The 25826-nt window shown below is 44.8% G+C and overlaps 2 protein-coding genes and 1 long non-coding RNA gene across 4 annotated transcripts; 1 reads left to right on the top strand and 2 right to left on the bottom strand.

The window, feature by feature from the left end:
- Positions 1-123: 123 nt before the first annotated feature.
- aste1b (asteroid structure-specific endonuclease 1b) lies at positions 124-4371 on the bottom strand. 2 transcript variants are annotated; one of them, XM_076105467.1, is made up of 7 exons: positions 4220-4371; positions 3295-3545; positions 2934-3200; positions 1832-2811; positions 1508-1739; positions 1231-1423; positions 124-950 (listed from the first exon to the last, which is right to left on the bottom strand). In XM_076105467.1, exons 2-7 carry the CDS (start codon positions 3530-3532, stop codon positions 647-649), a joined length of 2214 nt encoding a protein of 737 aa, XP_075961582.1. In that variant the 5' UTR covers positions 3533-3545; positions 4220-4371; the 3' UTR covers positions 124-646. The 2 variants fall into 2 exon arrangements, with proteins under 2 accessions (XP_075961582.1, XP_075961581.1); XM_076105466.1 differs by lacking the exon at positions 4220-4371 and adding an exon at positions 3860-4018.
- On the top strand, positions 4126-11980 carry smarcc1b (SWI/SNF related BAF chromatin remodeling complex subunit C1b). Its single transcript, XM_076105465.1, has 28 exons — positions 4126-4369; positions 4696-4815; positions 5357-5442; positions 5524-5605; positions 5699-5791; positions 5965-6034; positions 6130-6199; positions 6317-6392; positions 6618-6743; positions 6913-6995; positions 7091-7197; positions 7286-7345; positions 7495-7523; positions 7620-7735; positions 7864-7935; positions 8033-8146; positions 8408-8561; positions 8675-8785; positions 8961-9020; positions 9188-9446; positions 9550-9621; positions 9703-9749; positions 9862-9970; positions 10057-10190; positions 10809-10943; positions 11106-11238; positions 11405-11509; positions 11607-11980. Exons 1-28 carry the CDS (start codon positions 4193-4195, stop codon positions 11672-11674), a joined length of 2868 nt encoding a protein of 955 aa, XP_075961580.1. The 5' UTR covers positions 4126-4192; the 3' UTR covers positions 11675-11980.
- On the bottom strand, positions 5317-13905 carry LOC142964896 (uncharacterized). Its single transcript, XR_012957600.1, has 5 exons — positions 13813-13905; positions 13127-13292; positions 6869-12968; positions 6288-6766; positions 5317-5879 (listed from the first exon to the last, which is right to left on the bottom strand). It is a non-coding gene; the product is annotated as an uncharacterized LOC142964896 (long non-coding RNA).
- Positions 13906-25826: the final 11921 nt, after the last annotated feature.

Below are 25826 nucleotides of genomic sequence, written 5' to 3'. Positions count from 1 at the left end.
AGATGTGTTGTGTTCATATTTAATAATACAAATGACTTCATAGAGAATGAGTAAAAAAAAATTCTCAGCCATGTGGTTACAAGTAAAAACTAGCTGAATGTGATGAAGAAACGTGTGTCTGAGTTTGATTTCAATTTTTTTTATTATAGAAAGATGAGTAAATTAATTCATGAGAAAGACGGCATCTGCGATTAAAGAAGATTTCACAAGTTGCTCTTTAAGATGATATAAGCTGCCATACAATATGATTAAAAAAAGACGCCTCTTCATTTACTGTTAAAATGTTGTGTTGATTTAACTGAATAAAAATATCCGGTGAAAACATGCATTAAATACAGTGGCATTGCTCTAATGAGTTAAAATATGGCCAGAGTTCTCTGTGGGAAAACTGATCCGACATGTTGCCGTCACTTGATTTAAGACGGGAATAGAAGTTTTCATAAACAGGTAAATATTATTGATGAAGCTGAAATTAGTGCAACAAAGGGAGACGCTCAGCGGTCGACATTAAGAGGTGTTCTTCGCTTGTCAAATGGCTATTTGTAGCATTCCCTGAGTGTGTTTGATAAAACACTGGAATGTCCTCCCTCATTTGGCCCCTCGCGAGTGCTTCATATCGAACAGTTCATTTTCCTCTGCCTCCTCATCAATCGTCAAACTCTTCCTCGCTCATCAGGAGAGCAAACCTATTGTTTATCTCCTCAGTCGCCCTCCCCCTTCCTCCTCTTCCACCACCTCCCCCTCTTCCTCTCCTTCCCCGGCCTCCGCCTCTCTTCCCCCTCCTTGCTGCCGAAGAGGAAGGATGGGTCTTAGAGCTGCAGTTCCTCACGGTGTCCAGCAGGGATGAGTAGAGCGGTCCGGACATGGAACCCCTGACGAGGAGGGACTCAGCAGCTCGGCCTCCTTTCAGATACCTGAGGAGACCGTGCACCAAGGTACCACTGTACAGCCTGAAGCACACACAGAGATGGAGAGGGAGGCAAATAATACAAAAATAACATTTGTTATCACTTAACCATGGTATCTGTATAAAATGTCTCTTATGTAATCATCAAAAAGCAATAAGATGATGTCACCATGGGCTTGTGGGAAATTGTGAAGGGCATTCTTTACTACTTTCTTATAGACTAATAATCAAATAAATAAAAAGTTGAATCGAGAACAAAGAAAAGTCAGTTGCAGCTCTAGTTCTCAAAAGCAAAGGGTGTGTTATCTCGCACTGTGCCTTACCATGACAGGTGGGGTTCAGGCAGCGGCTGCAGCAATAGCTGATTGAGACACAGTGCACTCCAGAGGCAGGCCTGCCATTGGCTGAGACTGTGAGCCACTCCGACATCCAAGCCCCGCCTCTCCCCCGGTCTCACACGTTGTCGATCCAGCCCCGTCCACACGTTGTGCTCCGCAGCCCAGTTCAGCTGTGGGACTGGGATGATACACAGCAGCAACGTTGAGATACATAGTGTCTGTGACCTCGTGGGGCAATACAAAAGACACAAACACAACTAACCGGTGTGTTGGTAGTGGGTAGCTTCAGGCTGGTTGCTCCAAGACAGCTCTCCGTAAACCATGCCCAGCACCAACGCCTGGAGCTGGGGCTGTGAGGGTGTTGGTTTGGCCTCTCGCAGCCAGAAGGCTGTCACTGCTACAGCCAGCCTCAGGTGGAGAGGAACAGCAGCCAGGGCAGACTCCTTCACTCCCAAGACTTCTAACAGGACCCCGAGACGAACTTTCACAGGAGCCTGGATAAAATAATGGGACAGCATCGGGAAAGGTAAATAAATCAAATTACTACTCGCCTTTAAAAACTAAACATAATTTCTGTTTATCATACCTGGCCCAGTGTACCTAGAAGCAGGGGGTTTCTGAGCGGATGTGCCTCTACATTGTTTTTCCTCAAGTTCAGATCCATGCGGTCGTACTCCTCCACACACATGGGGGCACAATGGTCCTGGGCCGATACTGTAGCTGCACCAGCTGCTTGTTCAATGCTAAATCCTGACTGAACACCCTGCTCTGTGGGTAAAATAATAACCTGACCCCTACCTCCACCTCCCCGCCCCCTTTCCCCTCGCCCTCTCCCACCTCTCATACCCTGGCTGATGTTTTCTTGTGCCCTCATATCCCGTGCCTGGACATCCTGGCCGCTCTGCAGTAACATCCCATATATAGCCTGGCGTATGGCGCTGGCACTACTATGGCTGCTGGCTAGCCTGCTGTTCTCCACCTGCGGGATGAGCAGGACCCTGCGCATCACCAGAGCATCTACCACCAAGGGAGCCAAAAGCCCCTGAGCTGCAGCCAGCGACAGGCACTCTGGCAGCCAAGAGGTCCGCCCTCTAGGAGCGGCCGTACCTTCAGAGAACCAGTGAGCCAGAGAGCTTTGAGTGGCGATGTGGTACTCCTGCATACCTGCCCACAGCTGTGAACTGAGCCCACCCTTATGTCCTCTGCCCCTAACGCCTCCAGCTTCCTCCCCCATCAGTATGCTCGCTTCCTTCAGTGCGTCGGCCGGATTTTTAAAAGAGGACAGCCAGAGGAGGAAGCCCTCGATGCGGGAAACAGGTGCTCTACCTTTGCCACCGCCTCTCCCCAATCCACTCGCACCTAACATACTTAGGATTCTTTCAGCACCTTTTGGAGCGCCATAATCATTACCAGCCAGGACGGCAAATAAGGGCAGCAACTCCTTGTTCATGCTGCCAAACCAGCGACACAGCCTGTTGGTGGTGTAGCAACGAGCCGAGATGTAGCAGTGAGAGGCTTTACCGTTAAGGTTGGCCCACTGGAAAGAACTGAGCGGCAGGTAACCACCTAGGAAAACAAAGCAGGTAAACAATATGTAAGACAACAGCCGAGCCGCAAGTGAGATACCATCATTACAAAGGCAGATTTGGATCCTTGTTAAGTACCAAAAATCCTGTCGCTATTCATACCTGGCAGGTCAAAGATATAGAAGTCACTGTCATTGGTCAGAACTGGGCAGTTCCACTGGCGAGCCAGACATGCAATTTCCCAGTCAGCCTCAGCTGGACACTGGACCAGTGGGACTCCTCTCTGGATGAGGACCTGAATGAAAACATTCCTCGTGAGGATGGGGAGAATAGAGCCATTGCGGCCATGGGAGAGACTGTCTGCCTCCTTTATCTTGGACTGTAGACGCTGACGCAGAGTGGGAAACTTCTTGTCACTTGGGTCAATCCCTAAAGAAAAAGAACAGAACGGACAATTAACTTGATCCATTGTTTACAAATGTGAACAAACTGATAGGGCGTTGCAATTCAAAAGCATTCTTACCTCCATCCAGTACCACATATGGCTGGATGTTACATGCCGCCAACGCAGAGAGGAACTGGGTGAGCAAGCAAGCAAAGGCATCATAGTCCCCTCCGTGCTGCTGGTCCAAACTGTGGTTAAAGTAGAGGCGGTAATACAGACTGCAGCCATCAATGACCAGGGGACTGTCCCTGAACTTCACATCTTGGAGTAAGTTTCTGTTCCCCTCCACAAAGGTGGTCAGACCGTGGACACCCATAGGATCTCAGGACCTGAGAAAGCATGAAGCGTTAAGGTTACTCACTGCTGGCGCTTCAGTGCTGCGATGAGTAAGGTTGGCCTAAGGGTGTTTGGAGTCTGCGGTTTTGCTGATATCCAATTATAGAATGGGACGGAAAACAATCATAATTCGCTGACAGCCAGCTTTGTATTTCCTGACAGACATTGTGAATGTCTGGAAAGTTATGGCTAACCAAACATTTCTGCAACAACGTTCACATGTTATTGTAATTATGCTTTTTTTAAACAATTATTCAATAGGTAGCTTGGAATTAGAGTGTTAGAATATAAACAAGCAGCTGCTAACCGATGTCGCTTCACTTCTGTTTACATGTCTTGCGGAGTTATTTCCTTGTTTTGTTGTACTTTTCAAAATAAAAGTCGTGGTTTGTAACAAACACGTGTATTCTACATACAGACGCTTCGTGGTGTTTTAAAAATATACTACTGATTTAGAACCGCGCACAATTACATAATAAAACACTTGAAAATGAAAAACAGTTCGACATTTAAAAAGAGAAAACCTTTATTCCGAACTGCGACAATCGCGCTGCGTCTCGCGAGAGAACGCGAGAATGCAAAAGCTAGCGAGCGCGCTAGCCAGTTTTGTTCTCCTGTTTGAGATTAATCTCGTTTAATTATGGCCACAATGTCCGGAGGAACACACCTCGGCACTCCCGGGACAAGCCAAGCCAGCTCCGGAACATCCGCACATCGGAAAAAAGACAGCAGTCCGTCCGCTCGGTTCTGGGAGAGTCCGGATACTTTAGCCCAGCTGGAGGTGGTGCGACAGTGGATCGGGAAGCACTACAAAAAGGTAGTTAGCTGGTTAGGAAGCTAGCTAGCAAGCTAGCTAATAAGCTAGCCGCCCCCTGCTAGCAAGTCCAGTGGCTCAGACTGTAAACAAACGTCTCGTGCTGGATAACGTTACCTTTACACTGACCAGCAAGATGTATTGAGTGCTGCATTTAAAAATAATAACACACAAAAGATGAAGTGCAAAGCAGCCAGATCCTAGAGGTTAACTAGTAACGTTACAAACACAACAGTTAAACTGTCTAGACTCTCGGTAAATGCAGTGGGTTGTATGTAGCCTTATAGCAATTAACATTCTCCTCATGTCTCTGTCTGTGTGTCCGTTAGTATGTGCTGGTGGACGCTCCATCGTGTCAGGCTCTGGCTGGAATGACTCTGCAGCTTCTCCAGTTCCAAGAGGATGCTTTTGGCAGACAAGCCACCAGTCCTGCTCTCACCAAACTGCCCGTGAGTCCATCTCTCACTGTCGGGAGTATTCAGAATTTACAATATCCAGTCTCCATCTTTTAGGATTTATGTTGATTTAGGCTTGTTTTTACAGGGGTTGAGATCCCTACCGTGTATAATTGTATACTGATTTAAATACAGTGCTGCAATCATTCTGCATCCATGCAATCATATATGTATATTTTCTATATTTCTTAGTTGCCTCCATTATTTATTGGTTTATTTGATAAGGGACAGTGCACATTAATAAATACATTTCTGTAAATGCGCCAGAGTTAGCCAAAAGGCTATTTTTCATCTGTAGTTCCTGGAGCTAGGCACAAAATCATTTCATGACACGTTGTACTGTGTATGTGACAAATAAACAAGATTTGATTGATTTCAGTCTGGACATAATTAGAATAACGAGAGATAAAACCACTGTAAATCTAAAAGCGTCTTTCAATGGTGTCCCTGCTTAGAGAGGGGAAAGAGTAAGATGACAGAAAATCTGACACGATGGATAATAAACAAAACTCTTTATTTTACAATTGTTCTGCAGGCACAGTGCTTCCTGGACCTGCGGCCAGGGGGTGGACTCTGCCACATCCTTGGCACTGCCTACAAGTTTAAGGCTGAGCAAGGCTGGTGAGTTGCGTGCCCCTGATGCTTCTGCTTTTTCACAGTAGTGTCCTTCATGTTAAATCCCTTACTTCCTTCCTTCTACAGGCGGAGGTTTGACTTGCAGAATCCATCAAGAACTGAAAGAAATGTTGAGATGTTTGGTGCTATTGAAAGAGCCCTGATCCAGGTGACATAGACACACTTGTAAACACACACATGAACACATCAGCCTATCAGGGACACCCCCCTGATGAACTACTTGTGATTTGTGCATCTACAGAACAAGTCTATGTCACTGCCTGTGGTATATGTGGACCCTATACTGGATCAGGAGCTGGCTAGCAGACTTACGGATATTATCACCAAACACCAGGTAAAGTGCTGCAGAAGAGAATCAAAGATGAGCAGACTGTGTGTTGGACGGAGTGATGAAGGAGAACATGTTCATACGTTGATGTATACTGAGAGGAGAAGCGAGAATATGTAACTCAGTGTAGCTCTAACAATATAGTTCAATATCAGTGCTAAAGGTTTGTCCCTCCACAGGGAACTCTCACTGAGGACCGAACGCTCGCCAGTCACCACATCTACTCCTCACCTGCGTCTACAGAGGAAGGTCAGTTACAGTTTGTGCGTGTGAGTGTGTTATCTTTTTAAATGCTTGGTATGTATTTAACTGAATACATTTTTCTCATACACGTCTGTGTTCAGATGAGTGGATGCGTCCTGTCATGCGGAAAGACAAACATGTCTTGGTACACTGGGGCATGCACCCTGACAGGTGATGCACAAGCACACACACACACACACAGACACACACACACACACACACACACACACACACACACATATATACAGTACATACTTACCTATTTTGTCAATTGTCACTTTTCCACAGTTATGACAGTTGGCTGTCCTCAAGTGATGTTGAAGGAGAGGTTGAAGAGCCACCACATTCAGAGAAGCCGTGGCGGGTTAGTACAACAGCACACATACAGAAACATGATGCTTTACCGCTCTGTATACTTAGTTACATACTATGGATCCCTGCTGCATTTACTATATACAGCTGGACATCAATATTTTAGCTCAGAATCAGATTACATTGAGGTTAATACATTGTGTGTGTTCCTTTTGGACACTTGATGACATACACTAGCATACACCACATTAATCCTCATTGTGTGTGTGCGCCCCAGGTCCATGCTAGCTGGGTTCTGGACACAGATGTTTTCAACGAGTGGATGAACGAAGAAGACTATTGTGTAGACGAGAGGAATGTACCGATCATTTTCCGCCGGCGCATTCACCTCAGAGACGACCAGGTTTGTACGAAGCTGTAGGGGGTCTAGAGGGCGTCAGAAAGATAGAGGTGTTGTCAATTATTTTCCAAATTGAGGCAAAAAGGATACTTTCATTTTCAGATAATGACCCTTAAACTTTGGCTTACTTAGTTTTTTTTTTTTCACCCTCTATGTCTGCCCTCTGTTGCAGGACTCCAAATTCACCCCCTCCAAAAAGAGAAGACGCTCCGCCTCTCCTCCCTCCTCTGAAGGCAGAAAGAAAGGAAAGAAGGGGTAAGAAACAAGTGTTTCCAACATACTGGAGGGTATCCGTTTGGTTTGACATTTCAGGGTGAGGTCTGAGCACTGAATTTTGAGTGTTTGCACAGGAGAAGGCGCGGACCACAGGAGGAAGAGACAGAAGAGGACTTGACCAAAGACATGGAGGACCCTACCCCTGTTCCTAACATGGAGGAGGTTGTACTACCCAAGAATGGTAAAAGACTGTGACCAGGAACCTAGTCAAATATAAGTATTCAGAAAAGTAGCCCTTTGTCTCTAAACTATGTCTTCTGTTGTTGCAGTCAACCTGAAGAAGGACAGTGAGAATACTCCTGTCAAAGGAGGGACTATGGCTGACCTGGGTAGGTTAAGTGTTATAGCTCATGTTTGAGGAGAAATGTAGCATGCGTAAATGTTTCCTCCAGTTTATAACGTTAAAGATAACGAAATACGGTTGGACTTTTGTTTGTGGGAATGCACATTGAGTTTTCACTCTCTTTCACTTTTCCAGATGAACTGGAGGATGATTTCCCAGGAAGGGTAAATATGATGAAATCTATCTCAATCAAATGTTTTTAAGTGCAGGAGGGCAGTGATGTAAAAGTGTTATTAAATGTACTCTGTGTGTGTGTTTAGGATGATGAGGAGGGGAGAGGGGAGATAGCTCGCCTGTCAGAGGGAGATGACAACATCACGGAACAAACCCATCATATCATAATACCAAGTTACACATCTTGGTTCAATTACAACAGGTAGCTGAATACACTCACAGACGCGCACACATGTAGTGACATTGACTGTTACTCCAAACGTAGCTTTCTTCAGTACATCCCAACTTTATAACCTAACTCCTAAAAACCTCTCTATCCATGTATTGCAGCATTCACGCGATAGAGAAGCGTGCATTGCCGGAATTCTTCAATGGAATGAATAAGTCCAAATCGCCAGAAATGTGAGTGCTGCAGATATTCAGACTTTACTATTCAAGTCTTATCAGGTGAGTGAGATGGTTCCCCGAAAAACAACATGGTGTTTCTTGTGCACCGCAGCTACCTGGCTTACCGTAACTTCATGATCGACACATACCGGCTCAACCCCCAGGAATACCTCAGTTCAACGTCCTGCAGACGCAACCTCACTGGAGACGTCTGTGCCGTCATGAGGTAACACTTAGTGTGTGTGTGTGTGGGTGTTTGCTAACGTGCATTGTCTGAAGTTAAGTGTGGTGTGTGGGTGTGCTGAAATATGTGTTACCGAATTAAATCTGTTAATGTTGGTAAGGAAAATGTGGTACGTGGTGTACTAATGCGTCTCAAAAGCAGCTTTTATTTTTAATTGCAGCTTGTCGGTGTATTTACATGTTGTCATCAGCTGCAACACAGTGAAATGTAGATAGAAAGAAGAACAATATTCTTTATGTCCAGGGTTCATTCATTTTTGGAGCAGTGGGGTTTGATTAACTACCAGGTGGATGCAGAAAGCCGGCCCCTCCCCATGGGACCCCCACCCACCCCTCATTTCAACGTACTGGCCGACACACCGTCCGGGCTGGCCCCCCTACAACACAAACCACTGCAGGTAAAACACACACACACACACACGGAGCACACGACAACAGCTCGACACCGATGCGTCTGCAACACACATTTGAATCATCTGATAAACTCTGCCGCCCACTCTCACTCTCACAGGTGTCGGCCTCGCAGCACATGTTATATTTCCTGGAAAAGAGCAAAGAGAAGCCGCCAGACTGCCAGAACTTTGGTCTGCGCTCCGACATCTACACCAAGAAACACCCGAAGGTCTCACACACTAACAATTACATGTTGTTTTTTCCCAATCCTCTTTCAGACACTTGTCTCATATTACATTTGGTTGTTGACATATTTATTTCACTTAAAACTATTTCTGTAATTAAGTGTCTGAAAAGCTGTTATCACAATTATTTTAAAATTGTTTTCATGACATCTGCCTCAGACTAAAGGTACAAGTGCAGGAAGGGAATGGACAGAGCAAGAGACGCTTTTGCTACTAGAGGTAAGACAATCGTTTAAGTGTTTGGCTTTCTAAAATAGATTTAGATTACACATGACTCATTTCCTTCCTAAAAAGGGTAATTGTCTATTTTTGAGTCATGAGAATCATTTACCTGAAGGTTTGCATCTTGTTCTCACACTTGTCTTTCCTCTTTGTCTCTCTTTTAGGCCTTAGAGGTCTACAGAGATGACTGGAACAAAGTATCCGAGCATGTGGGCTCCAGAACACAGGACGAGTGTATCCTCCACTTCCTCCGTCTGCCGATAGAAGACCCTTATCTGGAAGACTCCTCGGCCTCCCTCGGCCCACTGGCGTACCAGCCTGTGCCTTTCAGCCAATCAGAAAACCCCGTCATGAGCACTGTGGCCTTCCTGGCATCTGTGGTGGACCCACGAGTGGCTTCGTCCGCAGCTAAGGCTGCACTGGGTGAGAGGAGAGAGGGAGTGTTGATTTGAGTGTTAGGCTACATTATGGTTATGACTGTGAGATGGTACACTGGAGTGATTTTACTTTTTTTTTTTGTCATCAGAGGAGTTTTCCAAAGTGCAGGAAGAGTTAGTGGATAAGGTCTCTGAAAGGTCCAACCAGCCTGAGAAAACAGGTAAACATTGTGTATGTATGTGTATGTATATATATATGTATCTTTATGCTGTCTACAATTCATTATTATTCTGCCTTTCAGAGTCGATGGATACAGAGCTAATTGAAACAAACTCCACCTCCCATCAGGTGAAACAGCAACAAGAGTTCAGAGAGAGTTTTACTGTTTCTGCTGGTGATTTGTGTGGCTTACCTTGAGTGTGTGTGTGTGTGTGTGTGTACACATCTGGATCTGTTTCAGGTCCCTTTAATGGCCGATGGGCTCACGGTGGAACCCATTCAGGCCAAAGTAGAGGGAGACCTAGTTAAAACTGAAAACGCCGAAAATATACTTGCAGAGGAGAGAGACGGTATGCAAATATGTACAGTGTATGTATATGTATTTGTGTAAATGTGCATGTCTGTCTATATTAAAGAAATTCTCTCTCTGATCCAGGAAGGGGAGATGACGACGAGAGCCTCGGGCGGGGAGAAGTGGATGAGGCAAGAGTGATGGAGCAGGATCTGGTGGAGGCCAGAGTCGCCACAGCAGCAGCAGCTGCTCTGGCCTCAGCTGCCACAAAGGCCAAGGTACAGCCCACCCTTGAGGATAGACCAATCACAGGGGAGTACAGTGAAGAAATGGTTGTCATTGGTTGGCCGTCAATGGTTTCAAATCAGATCACTTTAAGACCTGGCTTTGCACATACAGTTCAGTATATGTAGGATATACAGTAAATCTGACAGATTAGAGACTGGGATTATCTCAAAAAGGTCGTACTTATGCAGGTTTCAAATGGAAATAAATGGAAAACAAATAAAAGTTTGAGTCCAAATTTGTGGTTCGTTGTAACCCAGTGAGGTGTCTTGGTCAGTCTTTCTACACAAAGCTATATTCGAGTTAAATCAGTAATCGTCTCACCCCTTGTTGCTAATAATTCATTTGGTAGTTTTATTTCATTCAGTCCCTTCATTTATTTTCTCCATCCCTCCTTGCCACGCTCTGCCACACCCAATTAATTCTACCCCTCCTCTCACCTCTTATCTATTCTCTTCTTCCCCAGTGTTTTCCCATTTTTATCTTTACCTCCACTAGCTTTTTCAGTTCCTACCTTTCAACGGTCACGTGCACTCGCCACCTAATTCCTTACTCATTCATGGTGTCATTTTGCTTCTAACTTTCTCCGTCTTTGCCTCGTGTGTTTGCAGCACTTGGCAGCAGTAGAAGAGAGGAAGGTAAAGTCCCTGGTGGCTCTGCTGGTGGAGACCCAGATGAAGAAGCTGGAGATCAAACTGAGGCACTTCGAGGAGCTGGAGACCATCATGGACCGCGAGAAAGAGGCTGTGAGTGAACATAAATATCTGCTGTAGCCCAGACCAACTTTAAACTCCGAAAACGTTAAATGTCTAAAAGCTCAAATGGCAAATTTCTCATATCTGTTTGTATCCAGAAGCAACAAAACAGCCCGTATCATTAATACTCTGTATGTTTTGTGCATCATGCAGCTGGAGCAGCAGCGGCAGCAGCTCCTGACCGAGAGACAGACGTTCCACACTGAGCAGCTGAAGCAGGCAGAGATGAAGGTTCGCCAGCAGAGGGAGCAGCAGGGGCAGCCGGGATTCACGACGCAGCATTCAGGTCTGACCACACACACACACGGACCAAAAGTCAAACACCCTCTGAGGAAAAAAAGGCTTACCCTCTTAGGACACAATAAAAACATATCCGGTGTGTTATTTTCTTATCTGTTGAAGTATTGTTTGTTCCAACGCTTAACATCTGGGGTTCTGTCATTACACTTCAGCCTTGCCTCCTCCTTCAGGCCAGCCCATGCCCAACCGGATGATGTCGGGTGGAGGCAACGCCCAGGCGATGGCCCCTCGACACCCCGGAGCTCCCAATGGCATGTGTGAGTGTTCCTTACTGTTGCAAAAGCTTCAAAGAGCTGTAAGCATGGTCAGACTCTGTAGGTGTGATGACACTATCTTCTTCTGTCACTGTCTCAGATCCGTCCTCGCAGCCTGATGGGATAGCACCAGCTCAGCCGGGTCCTCCAGCAGCCAGTCACAGCTGAACTGACCAGAAAACAAGATGCACACACACACACACACACACATATACCAGTCCTTCTTCAACGGAAAACACACGTATAACAATGTAACACTGGCAAATATGATCAGGAACAACTGTTGAGAATTTGAACTTTGTAACTCTTCAGTACTAGTCATATGTTTATAGACACACAAGCACATAGACGCAGTTAATGTGTATTTGGTTAACGGCTCAGTCTGTCTTATATCTGTGAAATATTTGTGCTCTGACGTCCGAGTTGAGAAATCTGAAGATTGAACTCAGCTCATTAAAGTTGTTTTACATGAAACTGAGTGTGTGTCTGAGTCTGTGTGTGTTTACCTGTCTTGTGGGGACATAAATCTGTTTAGACAGTCACATTGAGGGACTTGCCTTCTTTTTGGGGAGATGACACATTTCATTTTAAGGAGACAACTTAGTTTAAGTTTAGGTTAAAGTAGGATTAGGCTGGTAGCAGTTATTGTTATGGTCAGGGTAAGTCTCCAAAAAATGAATTTATGTCTGTAATGTCCTCCCCAAAAGTCATGAAAACACGACTGTAATATCTCTAAGAAAACAGGAAAAGTATTTAATTAAAGATGAGTTTAGAATTTATGAATATGTCATAGGCTATGAAAATAACAACTATTGTTGGAAAAAAAAAAAAAGTGTAAGCAGGAGTAATACATGTAGACTTGCTCTGAAGACAGCTCTTTGGTCAGTATGTATTCCAAGGAAGAGAAAGGGTAGATTTCATATGTACTAACATAGAATAGCAACGTTAGTGTTTATAAACAGAAATGCCTTGTGTGAACTGAACTCAATTGGATTCATCATCTTGAGATAATGTTTGTTTCAGCAGTTGTTGCTTGGATCCAGTGAGATGACCTTTGTCTTGTCCAACAGTCCTGAGGCAGCTTTGGTCGTAAACGGGTAATAAAATATGTTCTCTCTTACAAGATCTTACCAGTCTGCAAGCAAGTGATACGTCAGGTGTTTTATATAGCCTACATTCATTTCAGGTTACCTTCTTACTTACTGAAATGAGCTTGCTAATTGGCTAGCCCCGCCTCAGCCTGTCTTGTAATACTAATTGTACCTCGAGAGGCGATAGTGAGTCAAAGTAACATCCAGATCCAAATGCAGCCAGCAGTGATGAAACTATAAACTATTATTTTGAATAAGGCTGTCAATGTCCATGTCTGCCATGTTTGTTTTTATTACAGAGTTATGATTCCATAGATGCTTTTGCAGATGGAGATGAATGAACTCGTCAGTCAAGTTTTCTTGTCTTTCATCTACAAAAAAAGAAAAAATATATATTCATTGACATTTGAAACCTACATTATGCAAGTGTCGCATGTTTTAACATTTAAGTTTGATATTTACATATTGTGCAATTTAGTAATTTCTTAGACAAAACAAGTTATTTTGGAGATATTGTTGAATCACTTACCAGATGAGAGTACACTGCCACTAGTTCCACTGTCATTCTCACTGCCGCTGCCACTGTCAATGCCACTGCCGCTCCTGCTAGTGCTATTAACAGTAAACCATGGTGGGATATGGTGAATGTAAATGTAATACCGGTACCATCCAACCACATCAAAGACCCGCTTGCCCTAAAAACAATAGTGAGAAAAAGTCAGCATATGTACTCATTCAGTGCAGCATGACAATATCTCATTTGCTATGAAATTTGGTACAGACATTGTTCCCCTCAGGGTGAATTTGTGTATGACCAAATACCTGAAAAACTACAAAAAAAATTACATCAGCCTCAAATGTACTTTGTAATTTGTATTAATCAGCAAAAGTTAGCTTGCTAAGATGTTGAGCATGGCTCTTTAAACATAATACCTGCTACATCAGCATGTTAGCGGTGTAATTGTGAGCTTAACAATGGACCACTGTGCTCCATATGCAGCCTGACTCAAACACTGCTACTTCAGTAACAGTGACACCATTAACTAACATTAATTTAGCACTAAATGATGTAACAACTGTTAAATCCAAGCTTGTACCTCTTGATAATATTCCTTTGTTGAATATCCAATGTAAACACTGTTTTATTGGCAACCCACCTATTAATGATATACAAACAGAACCCTATTGACTATAGTTAAAGTTAAAATGACTTACAGATTAAAATCCATCCTCGATATCTTATCTTTCTCTTCTCAGCAGTAAACAGACAACAGCTGTATCGTTTAGTTTCAATGTGAAGCTTTGCATTTGGTTTCAGTTTTATGTGTTTCCGCCCTTCCTGTGTGACTGCCAAAAGGGGTGTGTTGTGTGGTTAAGCACATTGTAGCAATTCAAAATCAATAATTGACAAGGCTTAGTCTGCCATTTCTCAGTTTTTAACAGTGGTGGAGGAAGTACTCAGATCTTTTACTTGAGTAAAAGTAGCAATACCACAGTGTATATATATATATATATATATATGGCCTCATATAGTGGAATAACTACCACTTCACATAACATACTCAGCAGACTGTATTTGTCCACAGTGCTCTGCTTTATATCCATGGTCTGTAAAATATACTTGTGTGTATCACACTATTTACACAACAAACGACACAGGGTGTGTTAGCTTTGCCACTGCAGCAGAAAAGGTAAGATGCCCAACTGCACATTGCTGTTAAACACTCATAAGCTTTGTCATCACCTAGTGGCAGCACTGCTTCCTTTCTCAAAGCACCTTGAGTTTATTTTCTGTATCCATGCAGCAGACGGACACCCCTCTATTATCATGTCACAATGTGAATCTTATGCTTAGTCACACAGTATAAGCTTCTGGTTGATTTAAAGTTATGGGAGTTAAAATAAAGACAGGATTTAAGGTTCAATTGTTAGTCCAGCTAAGAAAAATGAAGAGAAGGATAAAATATTGCCTTGAAACAGAGATGTGGGGAAAAGCAAATATGGAGGGCTCTCCAAGCAGGGAAAAAAGAGAGAGACTCCAGGTCTCCAACAAACCAGCCTCAGCTACAGAACCACCCAGTCAGAGTCAGAACCATCGTATCACTGGACAGGACATCGCGGCCTCCAGGGGCCCTTTAAAGGGGCTCACATGGCAATGTCCCTCCCCATGTAATGTCCCACACTAAGCATCTGTTTCTAAAACATTACTCCCTTGCAAGCCTTTTTCTAACCACAGGGAGACTACTTCTGTGGTACTATTTGAGTGTTTTTTTTATTTCTCTTTTATGTTCAGACAGCTGGAAGTGTGGTCGTGAGATGCGACAACAGCAGTGACCTCAATGAGCGAAGGTACACATACTCCTGAACTCTTTCCATATTTCTAGCATGCTAACATTTGAAATACATACACACACAACTATTTTTCTGTGACAATATAAGATTAGAGGTGTTTGTTGACATCCAAAAAAGAAATATGCTAAACGTACTGCGTATTAAAGAGATGAGATTCCAGACCGCTCTGAATAGACACTCAGCTGCTACCTGCTCATTGTTAGCCGTGTATGCTTTATGGATACAGTTTAATAAGCAGCCTCTTCTTCTCCCTACAGAGTGGACGCTGCAACACTGGACACACTCTCTGACACACGCAAGGAATGCACCGGAGGGAATTTGGACATCCTGTCCACCCCACACTGTTCAACACAGGAACAGGATGGAAAACCAGACGTGGCCTGAGCACAACATGCACAAACACATGCACGTACAGAGCTTGGCGTTGACTAAGGTGTGCATATTCTTCCATTCTGGTTCTCAGTTCGATCCATCTGTTCACCCTGCACAAGAAAACACTCATGTCTCGTCCCCATACAGACTGTATGTTTGTCCTTCCTGTTAAAAGAACTGGAATTAATTCAGTTGCTATAGGATAGGATCTACGTGCTTGTGTATCTATCGCAGCAGATATGTGTGTGTGTGTGTGTGTAGGGGGGGGGGGGGGGCCGGAAGCAATTTCGTTCTGCTCTGTTTGGCAGTGCATCAGTGAACATTTTTCTGCTTCTCCATCTCCACCACTCTCCAACTCTCTCTCTTGAACACTCACCCATGTCTGTCCACCCTGTGAGTCCCACCACAGACACTCTCTCTTCCCTTTCTCTACCTCTCCCACTGTCACTCTGCCAGGTCCTTCTCGTACAAACTCCCAGTCTTCCATCGCTGAGAGTTGGGATTTGAGATATAGGGCTCAGTTTAGATTGGGTGTTTTTTTGGGGGATGATAATTGATGGAGGACAGCGGGACGCTGCAGACAGCAGGGGCTAAGATCAATTTACTAATGAGAAAAACTGCATTTCCCCCAACTATGAACAGCATTTGGTCTTAATTATTTCATAATGTATTTGACATAATCCCATTTAGGAGGAGGCTGGGTAGTCAGCCCTCCACAGGCTGTTTTGTTAGCTGTTTGTGACAGTAAAGGAGACAGAGAAATAGGAACATGGATTAGTGTCACAGAGCAGTGATTACATAAATGTATTTGGAACCAATTCTATTATGGTACTTGGAGAAAGAGAGAACTCAAGTGGTGCAAAGGCAGTGTGAAAAGTGATGTTTGTGTGAAGGGGAGAGGACGAATATAATGGAAATTGAGAGTCAGCGTATTAAACTGTATGAGGGCAAGTGTAAAGGGGGCACTTTTTTAGTGGTCAGGGTGTTGGCGACAGGGGATGATACAGCAGCATATGCTATTGTCTGGAGCATATATCACAATATAACAGTAAGAGGATTATCCACCCATTGTGCGTGCACACACACACACACACACACACACACACACACACACACACACACACACACACACACACACACACACACACACACACACACACCTCTGACCAAAGGCAACGTGCACCCAATAACCCCCTCACAAGCTAACCACCACCCAGCGACAGAGAGACATGACGTTCACACACACATTAGCTGTGGTGGAAATGGAGCATATTGACTTCCAGTGACAACAGACGGTGCTTAACTCCCCCATTCAGCCCCACATCAGCAACAGCAGGCTGAGGCTGGACACTGCTTGCATTTACTCGGGTGTGTGTGTGTGTGTGTGTGTGTGTGTATGCTGGCACTTTGACGCGCAAAATCACTGTGCGCACAAAACGTGCCTTGCCGTTCTGCGCCCGCGCTTTGCCGCTCGTCGCCTGTGCAGCCAGAGGGAAAGGCTTAACGGATCGCACACAGACAGGCAGGCAGCGGAAAACCCGGCTCATTAAAATCTCGTCTGCAGACCCTCCGCCGGTCGCGCGCACTACTACTACAGCTCCCCGCGGTGCTACTAGTGCTGCCGACAGACCCCAAAGCGCAGAGTGACGCGCGCGCGCGCCAAAGGTGTGGAGGAGAGGGCAGCCGCACGGTTCAATGGAACCGAACCCAAGCCGTTAAACGGTTTAGAGAGAGAGACACACACACACACACACACACACACACACACACACACACACAGAGAGACACAGCTGCTGTGAGGGAGACCAACCGTTGGGGAGGTTAACGGAGAAATGGCGAAAACGGGTAAGATCTGAACTTTGGAGGTTTCGCTGTGAGGATTATCGGCGCAGCCCCGTGCAATCTGACCGGTATAACGAGGAACGGGATCACATATTGCACCAGTGAATCAAAACGAGAAAGCCAACAAACAGTATGGCGCGCGGTGACAGTCGTTTGGGCACCTGGCAGGTGCTCCTGACCATCTCAATGGTCATCATCCCCCTGTCTGCTCACGGTAAGTCCACTGCACTAACGGAGTCCCACCCTGTCCGTGCGTTTGTGTAAGCAAGCGCGCACGTGCGTGATTCAAATCACACCTGCATTGTCATATGAGATGGAAAATGACAACTGCCCATTTAATTATGCATATGGCGATGCAATAGCCACTTAAAATGTGTGGATTGGTGGTTAATGGGCTCGCTATTCAATCATCTTTTCATTGTCATCACTGAGTCTTTGAGTCTAGCACGCTGGGTATTGATGGGCTGGCTTTGAATTCTGTGCTGTGTGGACACGGATAGTTTATTTTAACTGCATTGCTAATCAATTGCAGTTGGCTATTAATAATGTCATTGGGCTCATTTTGTTGCTTTACAATTGCATTCAAAAGACCGTCAACCAATCCCTAGATGTGCTGACAAATCCAACTGTATGATTTGATATTTTCTGCCCACATATTTCCTGTCGTGGTGAGAGCGGCTGTATTGATAGTTAATGACACTTGAACCGCAGGCTGTGGCCATGATCCAGTCAAGCTCATGCCCATGGGAGAAAAGAAAACCTCACCCTCCTGTGGACTAATAGATACAAAGGTAACTGACTTGTTGTAAATGTTAGGCTAATATCTGGAACAGATGCTATTGTCTGGAGCATATATATTATTATGTATAAAGAAGAACGACAGGACTGTGGTTGATCAGAGAGAGAGAGAGAGAGAGAGAGAGACGTTTGACAGTTCAGTACTGCAGCTTCGACTCGCAGCGGCGGTGCGTGGCCCAGACAAAGGCGGGATTAGGTGCACCGCGGCCCGGCTACAGCAGGCTTATTCACGTCGCTGAAAGGGTTGAATTCCTCCAGACATTCAGGGGTAGCCCGAGACAACCGGGCCCGCTACACCTCTCCCCCCTCCGCCTTCTCATTTACTGTCCATCCCTTGAGACAAGGAGGCAGGCAGTGTGGAAACGAAAATATGACACAACCAGTCTCTGCTGTGTCTCGCACACGTGCACACGCGCAGAAAATATAGTGGAAAAGTGGCAAATCTAGGAAATGAAAAAATATCGCTACCGCCGCTGCCCAGCAACAGGGTGGATCGTGCACGCGGAGGGTCGCCGGGGTTCACTTGGGCACGCGCTCCCACTGTAGCGCCCCCCCTCTCGCCGCATCTCGCGCCCTCAATGTGTAACCAGGCGTAAATACTGTGACATATTGACCGGTAAAAATACGCCAGTCGTCCTGTCTGCCATGCTTTAAATCCCAGAGACCACGTGGCTGTCGACATATGTGTTTCATTAAATAGTATTCACTTTTCTGGCCATCTGGGTTGAATATGAAGCGTCAGAAGATGTTTGCTTTTTTCTCCATGACCCTTAAACAGAATGGACCAACCAATAAGAGTAAACCACAACACAGACAATGGAACATATAAGCCTTAAATACATAAAGGCTTATTTCAAGTTATCCTCTAGATTTTTCAATTTATTGTTCTGCTTATAAAATACCAGAAAATGGGGTAAATGGACATCAAAATTGTTAAAGCCCAAGGGGGATGAAAAAAAGCTGAAAAATCAGCTATTAATCAGGTAATTAATTAATCAAAAATGAACTAATCATTTCAGCTCTCAGTAAAACCAATACGTCTTTACACAACAACATACAGAAACAGATTGTCCTCGATAGCCACGTAATATGGATGTAATCCAGAGTGGGTACATACTGTGAGGTCCATCTGCCCTGCAGCCCCAGAAAGCTCAGGATAAGTCACAATAGATCAGATCATCAGCATCTCCCTGACTCCTTTTTATTCGCACGCGCACACACACACACACACACACACACACGCAGTCACACACGGTGAGGAAGAATAATATAGGCATGGATGTAATGGGCGGATGTTGCAGCTTGACCAATCATTATTGGTGGTAAATTAGATTACATGCTGTAGTGGTGCCTCATGCATTAACTGGGACCTTAACCCGAGTGCTGACTGAATATGGTGGTTTTAGTACAAACAGTGTGTGGATGTGCATTGTCACAAAGTAAGACTAGTTGTGTCTCCATCCAACAACAGCGTGTAGGACACTTATCCATGATTCCAACTGCGTCTTGCTGGTTTGATGAAAAGGCTGATGGGAATCTAGCCAATCACAGTGACTTCTGGTATAACACGTCAACTTGGTGACATGCTGCGCGTGATGCCAGAGGTGAAGAGCTGTTTTCACACCATTTCGAAGATGGAAATTGCTTAGCAGGCGAGTGTGCATTCAATATGCTCGTCTCGCCCTTGTAATCTCTTCATGTTCCCCTTTGCTCTTGTAATCTTGTAAAAGACTGCCAGCTGCTAACAGGATGCTGCATCTAAGTCTCAACAGGGAACAAATTGGCACTGTGAACCTTTAAATGAAATTTGAATCAGTTGTAATCAGTTTTAACTGGTGGAGCATGTCTATCTCGTTCACAAACTGTGAAGCATTCAAGTTCATTCCACCTCGGTTTTCCCAGAGATGGAGTTGGCATAACACTTACTGCCTGGCTGGCTGATTGATCGAAAAACAAGAGAGAGCGAGAGCACGAACACTGGATTCTCTGTTTCCACTGCAACTCCCTCGCTCCGCTCTTCCTTTCAACATGGCACCTCTTTACATCTCACCATGGCAACTGCAGTGTGTGTGTGTGTCTGTGTGTGTGTGTGTGTGTGTGTGTCTGTGTGAGGTGAATCTCATGGTTCCTCAGCCACCACTAGTCTTCGTGACTCGAGGCACGTTCAGATGGTTTTAGTATTAGCTCTGAATGAAGTGCCAGACACTGAAAGCAGTGATCTCATTGGACACAGTGATTTCAGGGTGGCAGTGGGAGAGAAGTCGTCCAGCCAAGTATTTTCTACGCTTTGGCTGTTTTGTGCAGATGTACCAGGCCCGTGGAAAAGTGTGAAGAAGTGGCTTTGTGAAATTCTGTCAAGTGCAGGGACTTCTTTCCTTCTTTCTTTCTTGTTCCCTTTTCCCGTAAAAAGGCAGGGAACCAGCTTTGTCCAAAAGTAACAAAGTCCACTCTCCAGAACCTCGTGTGTAATTCAGAAATGAGCTTTAGAGGTGCTGGGTTTTATTACTTTTTGACACGGTCCAGCTAGCTGTTTCTCACAGTTTCCAGTCTTTGTGCTAAGCTGAGCTAACTGGCTGCTGCTGGTTTCTTCACATTTTCTTCACTTGATTGGAGTCAAATGTTTAAGCTGAGCTGAACACACAAACCCAAGATTCCATGTTTTTAGATTTCTTTATGTTTTACCAATTTTTTTACACATTACCCCAAAATTCACTCTGTAGGTTTTTGGTAATTTAAAAGAGTTGTGTGTTTGAACAACGGTTGCACAGAATGAGTCTGTAATGAATGGCCCATCGGTGAGCTGCTGTGTGTTAAAAGGTTTTAAGACCTCCCTGTCCTCTGTCTGTGTCTCTTCCTCTTTGTGTGTGCAGCTTTCACACAATATTGCCAAGTACAGGAGAAGTGTCGTACCAGTCAGCCTCTAACCTATTGCTCTAAATCCTAATCTAATCCTCACCCAGTCTCGCTCACCAGAGCACATTGGTCAGTCGCTCAATGTGCTTAATCCTACATCACTGCAGTCCGATTACACGACCGTCTTCAGCTCTTGTTCTGATTTCCTCGGCAATTAATCACTTAGCTCTTAAACCACAGCAGGTTTTTTTGCTGAGCCGCACTTTTCAACAAATCAGATCTCTGATGAAAACCCATTTTGTGCATATTGCATATATTTATTGTATTGTGTGTTGTCAAAGTCAGCTGAATCTACGGTGAAGGATATTGTGACTTAAAAGTATTCTCTTTTAAAACTAGCCTGATACAGCCTGAAGGCATCTCTCGTATAACTGTAGGGATCCATTTAAATTATTTATGTCTCATCCTTGGGCCACAATCTTTAGCAAACACAACACAGTCAGCGCCTTGGGATTAGCTCCAATTAAAAAAAAAGAACAGTCTATATATATATATACACACTTATAAATACGTGCGTGTATGTACAAGCCTTTGTCTATAATTTTGTCATCCACATTAAGATTATATAACACAGAATAACAAACTTGACAAACTCCCACAGTGCTCTAACATTGATGCAGTGTTGAAAATAATATTATGTTAAAAAGGGAGTCAATCGATTATTTACACATCAAAGTCAGCTGACCTGTCATGTGGAGTACTACTGAAAAGCCTGTGTTATAAACTGGTTCGACATTTTGGGAAATTACCGGTCTTTTTGTGAGTTAGATGAGAAGATTAATAGCACTGTCATCGTATCAATGTTCTCATCTAACTCTTGGAAAAAAGCAACTTACTGTATATTCCAAAATGTCACAGCATTACTTTAAATAGATTGTGTAAGCCAAGTAGATAGAGTCTGATAAAAAAGACACAATTTAGATGAATTGTAGGAAGCGTAGCATCAAGTGTTTTTGCAGCTTGACCCATGGTTGAGATTTCAGCCTCTGGTTGGGACAATTTGTTTAATCTGACTCTTGTGAGTCCCTCAACTTTATGGAATTGCTTTTTTAATGTCTTTTTTTGTGTGTCTGACTGACAGGGAGGCATTCACTGGTCAGGCACCATCATCACCACCACAACCAATCATCTTTGAACAAAGAGGCCCTGAACACCAGGATGGTGCTCAGCGATGACTCTGCTGAGCTGGACCACCTGATTGGAGCAGGGCTCGGGGCCAAACTCCCACTCAGCTCAACCAAACATCACCAGTCTCACAAACACGCCCACCTCGACGTTGAAGAGGAGGACTCACCTGTGGGGGAGGAGCTCACTGCTGGAGGGGCGGGTCCAGACCAGCCCGGAAACCCCATGTCCGATGACGTCATCACCGTGGAGTTTCACAGCCCTGCGCCGGATATTGTGCCCTCTGATGTTGCTCTGGATTGGGCCAAAGCCCCCAAATCCCAGAAGCAAAAAGCAGGAGACCCAACTGCATGGACGCTTTCTGACTTTTACGACTACCTGTCCCCCGATGACGACCTCTCGGCGCTAGACGCGACTCCAGAACCTGAGCCCACGCCTTCACCCCCACCTGAAATGGAGGACGAGAATCCACTCCTGGCTGGTTCTCCTGCTGTTCCTGACAACGTGAGTACTAGCACAGAGAGCGGGCCCTCCTCACCAGCTACTCCCATGCCCGGGAAGGACAAAGATGATGGGTTAGGCTTGGGTGGCGCCATGGGGGCCGACGGCTGCAGACTGGGCTTTGTGCGCTCTGGACCTGGGGTTTGTGTGTCCGAGTGTGACATCAAACCCAATTTCTGCTTCAATGGAGGAATGTGCACCGTGGTGGCAGGAATGGGAGCCTTCTGCAGGTGAGAAAAACACAAAAAATTTGTTAATTTCAGCAGCTGTTTTATTTGTACTGTATGTACTGTACAGTATGTGAGTGGCAGCAGGGGTGTTTGGGGGGGATTGTTGGGTGCAAAAACATTCCCCTTTTTAATTCTCTTGTTGATTTCCAATATGTTCCCTTTCCAACACAAAAGAAAAGATTTAGGGTAAAGTATAAGGACAATACAGTAAGGTCAGGGAGGCACACACACACACACACTCCTTGTGCACATACACACACATTCACAGACACACACTCGAGCACGTACACCACGCCTCGATAGCACCATCTGTTCTATCCAGCAGACTCCGTGTAAGCTTGGAGGTAGACTGTTGCTCATCTCAAATACCTGCTGAGTAACAGCGCACACACGTTTACTCACACTCACTCATGCGCGCACACTTCAAACACACGCTCAAACACTCAATAAGGAAAAGACACGCACACACACACACACACACACACACACATGTGCACGCACGTATGCTGATCCTTTGATCTCATTAAGGTCTAGGCTGCAGGCCGAATCCCTGCTTTGCTGGACAGACCTCAGGACACTATGTCATCAGCTCTTAGTACCATTTTACACTCTTTACTCAGGCTTACATGCTGTGGCTATAAATATAGTAAATACAATAGTGCAGTGGGTTTAAACCTCTTGGCTTTTTTTTTACACGGCAGGTAAGCAGAGAGGAAGTTATTTAGTGATGTTTTTATGATCGTTTCATTAATCAAAAAGGCCAATGTTGCCCCTTTGTGTCGCTTCACATCCAGGTGCAATGTGCAGGACTACATCTGGAACAAAGGCATGCGCTGTGATTGGGCGGTCACAGAGTTCCAGGTGATGTGTGCGGTGGTGGGCGTGGCCTCCCTGGTGGTCATCTTCCTTTTCATGATCATCGTATTCTTTGCCAAGAGGCTGCACCGCCTCAAGACTGAGAACAAGCGCCTTCGCAAACGCAGGTGTGTGTGTGTGTGTGTGTGTGTGTGTGTGTGTGTGTGTGTGTGTATGTGTGTGTATGTATGTGACAATGTAAAATCATGTGGATCTAATCCTCTTTGGTACCCACTGAATTATTTAAGTTCTGAGAACGAGACGATATATTTTTGTGAATGACGTGCGTCTACCAGAGGGTTTAATCCCAGTTTCAAACTGTGCAGAGCAACGCAGGAAAATATGAACCAACAAATATAAACTGCAAATATTTCTGACACAAACATCTCTGTCTTTGCCGTCCTGCAGTAAGTACCGCCAACAGAGCAGCGAGCCACAGACAGACGGCCTCTCCGTTTCCACAACGGCCGACGGCTCGCAGCCAAACGTAAGGAAACTGTGTGACACCCCTCCGATCGCTCCCCAAGCTCACACTCACAACCTGGCGTACTATGACAACATTATCTGTCAGGTACGCCCCAACTCTCCTCATGTTTATTCTGCTTTTTTTCTCCTTCCATTCAATGTCTTTGTTCATCATCTTCGTCTAACTTTTCAGTCCCATCATCTGCATCTACGGTTTATTTCCCATTTGTCCGTCTGTTGTATTCTCCATCTGCATTCCTCTTTGTTCATGATGTCCACTCCTATGTTTTCTCTCTGGTAGCTGACAGTGATTTGATTTCTGTCTTTCTGTGTCTATGCATGGCCATCTATCTGTTCCTACCCACAGTACTCACGCCAACTAACTCGTAGTGTTGTGCACACATCTTTGTAAAGTGCCCTGTTAAATGGGATTTCCACCAACAATTTCAACTGCATAGTATGTGTGTGTTTAATGCTATCCCCCATCAGAGGCCATCAACAACCAGCTACACCTGGGAGTATAAACCCAGAAACTCTTATAATCACTTCCAGGTAAGCACAGCGGAAACGTCCACATTGCGCTACAGCAATTTCCCCTTCCTGGCTTTGCTTTGAACCCACTGTGCAACTGCTAGACACCAGATTCGGCCCTCCGTTTACTGCAGACCTCACTTCCACAAAACTCTTTCTGCATCTGATCTTGTATCAGCTGCATTCCAGGTACACTGTAGGTAGAAATGATTAATCACCTCCTCGCAAGGGTTTCCTGCAATAGTGCGTGATTAAATAGCTAGCTCCCACATGTTCTGCCTCTGTGCCTTCACAGCTTCCTGGGAAGCTTTATTAAAAAAGCTGGGCCTCCATTTTGTTTTAACTGCAGGCTTCACTCTTGCACCGATTAAGTTCAGACAGCCATTTTAGGGTCCCCGTGTTGCAGGTTTCCCCTTCTTCTTCTGCCAAAGGTTGTGCATGTAGTGCTTCTATAACGTGAGTTACATAGAGGCATGTGTGTGTGTGTGTGTGTCTGTGAATATGAATACATACGCATTGATGCACTCATTTCTATCCATGTTTGTGTGTTCGTGGGGTTTTGTGCCCCCTGCTGTGGTATTCAACAGTCACCCAGTTGGGTTACTAAGCCAACACAGTTTATAGGGTTACTGATGCATGCTTAAATTCTCAACCTCAGTAAACATTGGCAAATCGTCTTAACAGAGGCAGATATAAACAGAGATTAACCACACACAGCATATAATGTCAGAACAGGACAAAACCATTTAGCTCCCAGAGCTTTACGCTTGGTGAACTTGTTGTCTCTGGTGTGAGCGGCCGTTTAGTGTGTAGCCAGTGTGACCGATCGATGGTGCCCTACTTACTGTCTGCTGTTCCTGTGACCTTCAGATGTCTGTGACATGCCAATCAATCGATGGCTTGGTCATTTACAAGCTGACACATGCAGACGTACACAATAGTTTTATAGTCATAGACAAACACAGCTCTTATGCTTATTGCATGCAAACACAAAGCGCAGACAGATGGATTTTCAAAAGCGTATATATTCATTTGCAGTCCATTAGCAATACCTGGCTGGGCTAAATGAAGTGAACTAATTGTGACTTGCTTTTTGAATAATAACTCTGCTCTCAGAGCTCCGCTGGCATTTAAGTGCAGTGGTTATAGATGTGTGTTTGTGAATTCTGGGTGCTCTAAATGTCAGGTCTAGAGGTTAAAAAGCCCCTGCAGACACTTGGCCTGCAATGCAGTTTTTTAAATGTC

Source organism: Anarhichas minor, unplaced genomic scaffold (genome assembly GCF_050575085.1).
Source record: "Anarhichas minor isolate MPS153535 unplaced genomic scaffold, ASM5057508v1 ptg000033l, whole genome shotgun sequence".
Taxonomy (NCBI): Eukaryota; Metazoa; Chordata; class Actinopteri; order Perciformes; family Anarhichadidae; genus Anarhichas; species Anarhichas minor.
The sequence above is the reverse complement of the archived record's forward strand: the minus strand, read 5'-3'. Positions and strand labels throughout refer to the sequence as shown.